Source organism: Syngnathoides biaculeatus, chromosome 1 (assembly GCF_019802595.1).
Source record: "Syngnathoides biaculeatus isolate LvHL_M chromosome 1, ASM1980259v1, whole genome shotgun sequence".
Classification (NCBI taxonomy): domain Eukaryota; kingdom Metazoa; phylum Chordata; class Actinopteri; order Syngnathiformes; family Syngnathidae; genus Syngnathoides; species Syngnathoides biaculeatus.
In genome coordinates, this window is record NC_084640.1 from 14,674,619 (window position 1) to 14,683,379 (window position 8,761).

The 8,761-nt window shown below is 44.3% G+C and overlaps 1 protein-coding gene across 3 annotated transcripts; it reads right to left on the minus strand.

Moving 5' to 3' along the window:
• Positions 1-546: 546 nt before the first annotated feature.
• Positions 547-7,870, minus strand: tpd52 (tumor protein D52). Of its 3 annotated transcripts, XM_061820795.1 has the most exons (7): positions 7,712-7,870; positions 3,046-3,173; positions 2,770-2,918; positions 2,497-2,598; positions 1,715-1,756; positions 1,178-1,226; positions 547-1,078 (listed from the first exon to the last, which is right to left on the minus strand). In XM_061820795.1, the coding sequence occupies exons 1-7, from the start codon at positions 7,728-7,730 to the stop codon at positions 974-976; spliced, it is 594 nt and encodes a 197-aa protein (XP_061676779.1). In that variant the 5' UTR covers positions 7,731-7,870; the 3' UTR covers positions 547-973. The 3 variants fall into 3 exon arrangements, with proteins under 3 accessions (XP_061676779.1, XP_061676788.1, XP_061676795.1); XM_061820804.1 differs by lacking the exon at positions 1,715-1,756; XM_061820811.1 differs by lacking the exons at positions 547-1,078; positions 1,178-1,226; positions 1,715-1,756 and having other exon boundaries at positions 2,493-2,598.
• Positions 7,871-8,761: the final 891 nt, after the last annotated feature.

Consider the following 8,761-nt stretch of genomic DNA (forward strand, 5'->3'; position numbering starts at 1 on the left):
ACGTCAACTCAGTGCTCTCTTTTTAGCGTTGATAGCGCAGGAAATAGACGAGACCACATTTTTGGCACGGTGGCTGCCTTCTGTTTCAGGGTGTTGTCAATATTCAATCAATAATCAATACAAGTTGAAGACTAAATGTCGTGTGAATAACTGTACATCTTCCCTTGCGATATTTAAAATTACATTTAGCACTCTGGAATCATAATTCGTAGCCACAACTAGATTTATCGAGTGACTATTACGACATTGAGGATCGTAATTGGCAATTATGAGGCGAACATCTGTGCCAGATATGGTATGATTTTTCGGTCCTTTGCCGCCATCTAATGTTCAAATCAGGAACTGCAGTCGGTAGGCCAGTTTCGTTTCTTTGCTACCATCTGGTGTTCGAATCGAGAACTGCAGCTAGTATTTGTTTCCCCAAATGATACTTGTTTGCTTTTGCATTAGCAAATAATTTCATGAATTAAGGGTTTTTTTTTTTAATGATAAATGCTCGTTTTTGGACTTTTTTTCCTCCTTAGAAGTTCATTAAAAACAACTTGAGCAGTTTTATCCATTTATTTATTCAACAACAAAATCCATAACGTGAGAGATTGTTAAAAATATATATTTTTAAGCGCACTGAGGAAAGTTTTATTTTGAAACTTGGGCAGTGTAACGGTCTTCTTTTTTTTATGGCATATAGTTAGTAACAAAGCAAACATCACCAACAAATGTGTTCAAATCTTCACTTTGGCTTCACTAACTTGAGTGTGTGTGTGTGTGTGTGAGATTATTATTATAAATAAAGACGATTTGGGCCCCAAACATGGCAAAAACAAAAAATGTTAACATGATGGACAAGAACGTGTGGAGTGAAGCTGCGTTGAGCGCGTAAAGCGATGTCGAGAGGTTGCGACGTTCTTGTGAATTCAGGATGCCGACACCTTTGAGGACTTGCGGGGTTGGCGGGGGCCCTTGGGGGGGGGGGTTAATGCAAGGGGGTGTCGAGGGTGGTGGGCGTGTCCTGGTGCTGCGGCTCCTCATCTGGAACGTTGAGCTGCTCGCTGGCGTCCATTTCTGGACTCATCTTGTTCTGAAACATAAAGTCATTTTTTTTTTTTTTTTTTTTTAAGTACACCACCAAGGTGGTTGTTAATTTTTATTTCCCCCCCCCCCACCCCCCCGCCAATACCTTCCATGATCCCATTTTCTCTTCAAAGGTCTTGAATGAGGCGGCGTTCCTGGGGGGGGATAAAACAAAATTAGCCCATCATACTTGCAGCTTGAATTTAACACAAAAAAAAGTCGCTGGAATGGGTAAAAGTGACATTTTGGGCATAAAAGAAAACTATATACAAACAAAAACTCGAGCATAAAATTTACAAAAAAAATAGAAAATATTTGAATTTCTGTTAAATAATTTTTTTCCCCCTGAAAGAAATATTAAAGAAAAAAAATTTACATATTTAAGTGTAAAAGAAACCAGTGCTATTTGAAAAATATACAAAAATTAAACATTTAGAATAGTAAAATAGATGAAAAAAATATCTGACAATGATAATATAATGCATATTTCTCTTTGAGGAAATATAGGGAAATAAATAAAAAATATTTTGGGGGGGTTAAAACCCAACACAAAACCATTTTGAAAAGTATTTTTACATCAGTGACAAAATTTCAAATGCGAATCAAAAAAAAAATTGGGGCGGACACAAGATGGCGGCCTTACCTCATGACGGGCATGCTAGCCGAGTGCTGCAAAGAGCGCTTGCTAGTCGGCGGCATTAACGAAAAGGGGAGGGGGGGGGGTTAGTTGTCATTTCAGAATGGTAGGAAGTACACTTTTACAACATGCGCGCACATCCTGTTTTCGGGGGGGGGGGGCTCTAGTATTGCAAGTACTACTGACCCGTCACGAAAGTAAAAATAAAAAATAAAGTATGCATCCAAAAACACACAGAAACCTGGTGCCCCCCCCCCCCCCTCGCCCCCCTACGTGAGGTTGAATTTCAGAGTAATCGGCAGCTTTAAGGCGGCGGCTTGCTAATCTCGTTTGCTTGTCGCTAATCCACAGAAGGGAGGATGACAGCGGAGAACTTGGATTAGCGTTCCCGCTTTGGGGGGGGGGGGGGGTCTTGAGTCTCAGGGTGAGCGGGTTCCGTTTGCCGGATTACGCCGGAAGCAATTAGCGAGAGTCCGAGCGGTTCGGTTTAGCAATTAACGGATAGTAGAGGGCACCCGGCTAATTAATACACGCCAAGGCAAAATTAGCCGCAGGGGGCTCAAGACTAATAAATGCCTTTCTCCCGATAATACCCCCGAAATACTAGTAACCAATCATCATCGATTGATCGGAAGTTGGATGTTTAACCAGCCGGTTTGGTCAGTTGAGTGAATTTCACGTCATTTTGGACGAACGAAGTTAGCGGACTTGTCGATCTAGTTACTTGCAGTTCTAGTTCTTTGTTCGTTAAAGAACGAGCGCGGCGCTCCGCTCGGCCGGCGGCTCACCTGACGTCTTCCAGCCTGCGGCTGATGGCGGCGCTCACGTTGGACAAGGCCGCCGTGGCCTTGAGGCCGGCGTGCGACAGCGTCTCCGACGTCCTCTTGTACCTGCCGAGGGGAGAACGGAGGCGGGCGGTCACGGTTTTTCGTTTCCGAACGGACGCATGCTCGCTCGCTCCGAGTAGTCAAAATAGTCTTTGGAACGTCCGTTTTTTTTTTTTTTTTTTTGGTCACGACCCGATTTAGGGGAACACAATTAAGAGGAAGTGAATCACGTACGCCGACGAGGTGGTGACTTCCTGCCAGGTTTTGCTGAAGTTCTGCTTGAGCTCGTTGAGCGGCGTCACGCCCAGCTTCCGCTTGATGTCGGCCAGCTGCCGCTCCTTCACCGCCAGGACCTGAGACAGGGTCTGGATCTCGTCCTCCACCTGATTTAGTTTTGAGCGGGTGTGTCGGGACAAAAAAAGCTGCTTTAGCGTTAGCTTAGTGGAGGCTAATGAGCAGCTACACTGCGCTACGATGACTAAAAGTAAAATGCACGACGTATCGGCTAACCCTCAACAATTCCACTTGCAGCTCCTGGCGTTCCTCCTCCGTCATCGTAGGGATGGGCGACGGCGGTCCGACGCCCATCGCCGCGTCCTGCCCCACCTCGGCCACCGGGTCCAGGTCCTGCTGCGAGCCTGGGAGGGCGACGGATACACTTCAGGTACGCAACTGGACACAATTGCCAACAGGTGGCGCTTGTGGGCTCGATGGCCGACGGAAGCTTTAATGGGCGCTAACGATGTTTGTTGCGGGACCGGCGGCGGATCGATAAAACCGAGAGAGTCCGGTGCAGCGAGACGACGCCGCTCGATCCAAGTGAGGAGTGGCAAGGAGAGAACGGCGTGCGAGCAAAAGTATCGAGATAGTCTGACGACAGGAAGTGGCACAGGAAGTCTTGCCAAAATGTTTTTCACTCGCCGTAAAATGATAATACGGGTACAACCGGGACTTCTGTCAATTGGCGCAAACACTTATGAAATATCACCATGACTGTATTGTGTCATATCGTTTGTAGTGAATTGGACTAAATCAGAATTGGACGATGGCTGAACCACGTGCCGTAATTTCCGGCCCATAAGCCACGACTTTTTTCACACGCTTTCAACCCTGCGGTTTACGCGGTGATGCGGCTAATTTGTGCATTTTTTTTTTTTTTCCTAACGGCCGCAAGGGGGGGCTCCAGCGGAAAAGGTAAGGGGGTGAGACCGGTGGAATGTATGTGCCGAGGAAGTGACTTTTACCGGTCCGGGCCCTGTCTCAGTCATTTTTACTAGTGTGATTGTTTTTTTTTTTTATCCGGTCCTGTTAGCACAGCGGCGCTAGCGTTAAACTCTCTGTCTACCGTCTTTCTTTGTAAATATCTCGTGTTTCAACGTGGGTACTAGCGGTTTTTACACAGCGGCAGACTATGTACGTACCAAATAATATTTCCTTTCCAAATGTACTGGGTGAGGCTTGCGCTCTGTAGGCCGGGAATTATGATATATTGGGTCATGATTGAAGCGAATTGTATTGTAATTTTTATTTATTTTATTACTGGTTAGCGCGTCTGCCTCGCATCTCTGAGGACCTCGGTTCAAATCCCCGCCCTGCCTGTGTGGCGTTTGAATCTTCTCCCCTGTGCCTGCGTGCGTTTCCTCCGGGCGCATTGAGTGACATATGTACAGAAAGTACATATTCCTAATACATATGGCAACGCAAAAGAGTGTCGCCTTGATTTAAGAGAAGAATTCCTTCCGTGGCCAAGCTCTTAACTAAAAACTAATTTCATTGAATTTTCATCAGGATAATTGAAATTTTTGATTACGACGCAAGTCAAGTTACCGCCATATTTACACTGACGTGCGGACACGGGCAAAGCGTCGCGCATTCCTCGCTTCTGGCTTTTACCTCTGCCGGGCGGCGTGTCACAGGAGGCGGGCGCCAGGTGGAGGTAGCTGGCGTCAACGCCTTGCTCAAAGTCAAAGGGCGAGCGGTAGTCCTCCGGGGCCTCCATGTCGTCCGACCGCCGCCGTGCGCGTACTCGGCCTCGGTCCATCGTTCCTGACGCGGCAGTTTTATCGCGTGACCCTCCCTCCCTCCCTCCCTCCTTCCCTCCCTCCACTCTGGCCATCCAACCATCCCTCCATTCTGGACATCCCGTTTCGCGCGTCACGTGAGCTGCGTGAAGTGAAAAAGCGTAATCTGCCGTGTCCCAGATTTCGAGCTCGCCGCTAATCCGGGCCCGTCGGTCCGTTGCGGGGGGGGGGGGGGGGGTAAAGCGGTGACGCTAGTCAGCCGGAACGGACGCCCGGGGGGGGACTCGGAGTGTTTAAGATGAACTTGAACGTGGGTGTGTGTGAGATTCTGGATATTATCCCATCAATTATTTATATGGTGGCACGGTGGGTCAGATGGAAAGCGTTGGCCTCACAGTTCTAAGGTCCCGGGTTCGATTCCGGTCCCGGCTGTGTGGACTTTTTGCATGTTCTCCCCGTACCTGCGAGGGTTTTCTCCGGGTGGGCACTCCGGTTTCCTCCCACATCCCAAAAACATGCAGCATTAATTGGAGACTCTAAATTGCCCATAGGTGTGACTGGCTGTTTGTCTTCATGTGCCCTGCGATTGGCTGGCGACCAGTTCAGGGTGTAACCCCGCTTCCTGCCCGTTGACAGCTCGGCTACGCTCCTGCGACCCTTGTGAGGATAACCGGGAAAGAAAATGGATGGATTCAGTCGGCAGATTAAACTTTTTTTTTGTAAGTGAAATAATGTGATTATTTCAGCTATTTTGGATAATTATTGCTGTAAATACCATCTGTTATTAAAAAAAAAATTACTATGAAAATCAGCTGAAAAAGCAGCACCAAAAATGTGTGCAAATTACTGCAGGTGAATTTACATATTTACTATTTTGGAACCTAGCCTCAGTTTTTGTCAGGCCAAATCCATATCTGTTAGAATCTTGTGGCACTTATAGGCAATTATTTTTTTGAAAAATTAAAAACTGTGTGGTGGGGCGGTCAATTACTATTTGGGTTTTGGGTGAGTCTTTATCCATTTATCCATCCATTTCCCAAAGCACTTATCCTCACAAGCTAACTTCAGCCAAAAGGCGGACGACGCCGTGAACTGGTCGCCGGTCAGTCAGAGGACGCATTGACACCATCCTTGAGTGGGAATCGAACCTGCGCTGCCCGCACCAAGGTCAGGCGCGTTTACCACTACACCATCAGTGAAGCATCTTTTTGTATTTTGTACTTTATTTTGACGTGTATTCCGTTGTTTTGACGGAGATGTCACGTAAGTGGGCGGTGTTCCGCCCCTACGGGAACAAGCGTCCGTTTGAGCGGCCTGATGGGCCGCAGCATCAAATCAATTAGCGTAATATTTGCCGCATAGCGCGTCACATGACCGGCCCGAAAACCAAAACCACGGGACAAAAGGGGGGGGGGGGGCTTGCCGCTGTGCCAATGCTCCCCTCTTATGAGGAGTGGGAATGGGAGTCCGTGGACAAGTCGGGCAGAATACTTTCAGTCACGTTTAAAATAATAAGAAGAATAATAATCCATCCATTTTCTGTACCGCTTATTCATCCTCACAAGGGTACCGGGGGTGCTCGAGTTTAGATTGGTACTTTCTGATGGTGTCTCTGGTGGAAATCTAATCATGACCGATTGCATCCGGAAGAGGGTGGGGCGGGGGGGTGGGAGGGGTGCACACTTTGTCGGCCGTGGTGTCCTTGAGCAAGGCACTGATTTCCCCCCCGAACTGCTCCAATGTGTTCCGCTAACAAGTGCGTGTGCTCACTGTGATTGGTTAAATCTAGAAAACCCATTTTTGTGCGCGTGCGTACATATTCATGACAATAAAGGCGATTTTACTTTTGCAGAGAGAGTCTGTTGCCATGGCGAGAATGCACTCATATATATAGAGACAGGTTATGTCATCCTAATGTCACCCATACCTTCAAAATAATTCGGCAAAATTTCAAATTACAATCGTACATTGCAGCATCACTTATATCTGCATACATTTAGCAGCAAAAATATATACATTTTTTTAAGGGCTATTCTTGAAATCAAATGCAGAAAATTTGTTATTTATACGTTTTGGGCTTTTTGTAGTACCACGTCTGACGTTTTTATTTTTTTAAGGACTCTCATTGGGCAATTTATGGCTCACAAAACATGTTTCACACTGTTGTACTGACACAAAATATTAAATGTTGTATAAAACAAAACAACACAGAGTACTAATAAATTAATGTAAAGTTTATCAACACAAAATATTCAAGTGTGTTGCGAGAAAATGGTAAACTAAAACATGTAAGACTGTTTCTTGGCCCTTGACTTTCCTTTTTTTAAAAAAAAAAAAAAATCGTACTTTTTTTTTACCTATGTATACTGTCTTCTTTTATGTACACATTGTATTACTGATTATTACATGAATAATAATCCCACTTCCTGGGCTAGATCACCCTTGAAACACAGACCTCAATCTCAATATGTTATTATTTTCTAGCTAAAATATTGAAGATACTCGACAAAAGTGCCCTCAAAATTTAAGTACTGAACATACAGTGAACAAAAATATGAAATAAGTCTACTAAATTAAATTTCTTGTAGCACACCTTTACTTTTTTTTCCCCCCAGTACTTATTTAATGTCAAAACGTAGCAGTACATGTGACGAAAAAAATAGTAAAAGTTCAACATCAACAACAACATAATAGAAACATGTAAGGGAGCATAAGTTAAAAAAATGTAAAAAAAAAAAAAAATTGTCTGGGCACACCTGTGCTCACGTGACTTCCTGCTTTTTTTTTTTTTTTAATACTGACATGCGCACTCGCGCAACTTTGGCCACTAAAGTATAAAGTCAAGAAAATAGCCATAAATAAATAGAACCGTGTTGATAAATAGTGTTTGAAATCCTTTTTTTTGGTAGTTAATGGCGACAAATGATTTCCTCCTTCACACCCGGACTCTTTTACTTCCGCGTTAGATATTTTTGGCATTTAAAAAAAATGCAAAATTAAATGCATTTCCGTCGAGTTTGACGTGTTAGCGTAACAATTGTGAAGCTAGCCGACATTGCGCGAAGTTAAAATGTCGGTTCTTTCTTTCTTGTTTTGTTTGTCAAGCCACGGCAAACCAAAAGGCGACGGAGAGAGGTTGAAAAGATGTTAATTACCTTTCACGTTGGCCTCCATTATTCCGTGAAATTGTGGATTCTGCGGGAAAGTTCGAGTTCGGTGCTGTCAGGACTCACACGCCTTTTTGGGTCTTCTTCTTCGCCTCCTTCTTGTTCTTCTTCTCTTCCTGGTCCCTGCCCGTCGTTTGCTGACTGCCTGCCAATCACTGCGTCGTGGGGGCGTGGTTTGACGCGGTGACGTCAACGCGTACAAGTGTAAACAGAGGCGAGCACGTGGGTGTCAAGTCGAAGGCTGTCAGCACTGCGCATGCTCAGTTTTTCAAGCCCGGTTGGTTTGACGTGTGTCTGTCAAAAATAACGCCGGGATCCTTATTGTACGCAATTTATGAAGTAATAAGTGGAAGAATGTATCATCATCACATTTTATTTTTTTTTAAAAAATTTAATGGTTTGTCTGTGCTCTTTTGTCTCGGGTATCCCAAAAAGCGCCCGTCTAAATATGTTCTTTATTAGTTTTTATGGGTGTAAATAATTACTACCACTTCATGGTTATTCATGTAAGGATATTAACGTTTAAAAACAAGTAATTGTCAGGGAGCAACAGAACCAGCTTAGCTTGAATAATACTGTACGTGGGATTTATTACGATTATTATTACACAACCTATGTAAAGTTTATACTGACCATGTACTCTAACTTATTTATAAAACATGACAAAATATTCAAAATAAATGTTCACAATGTACGTTTTTTTTTTTTTTTTTAATCCATAATATATTTTGGTTTTTTGTCTGCTTTTGTAAATGAACGTGTTAAATTGCCAGGAGACTTTATGGCCACCCTGAATACTGACAGGGGAACTTCCAAAGTTGAACAATTGATATTCATAACTTCCATACGTGCATAAAGAGAAGTTAAACACGACTGTTTGCAATAAAACTAGAATAAAGCTAAACTACTCCTGTTTTGCAGACACGTGGTTAAGGCGAGCTGAAACGTGTTGCCCTTTTCAGAACAGTTAAAAATGTTATTTACCGTAATTTCTGGCCTACAAGCTGCAACTTTTTTCACATGCCTTCAACCCTGTGG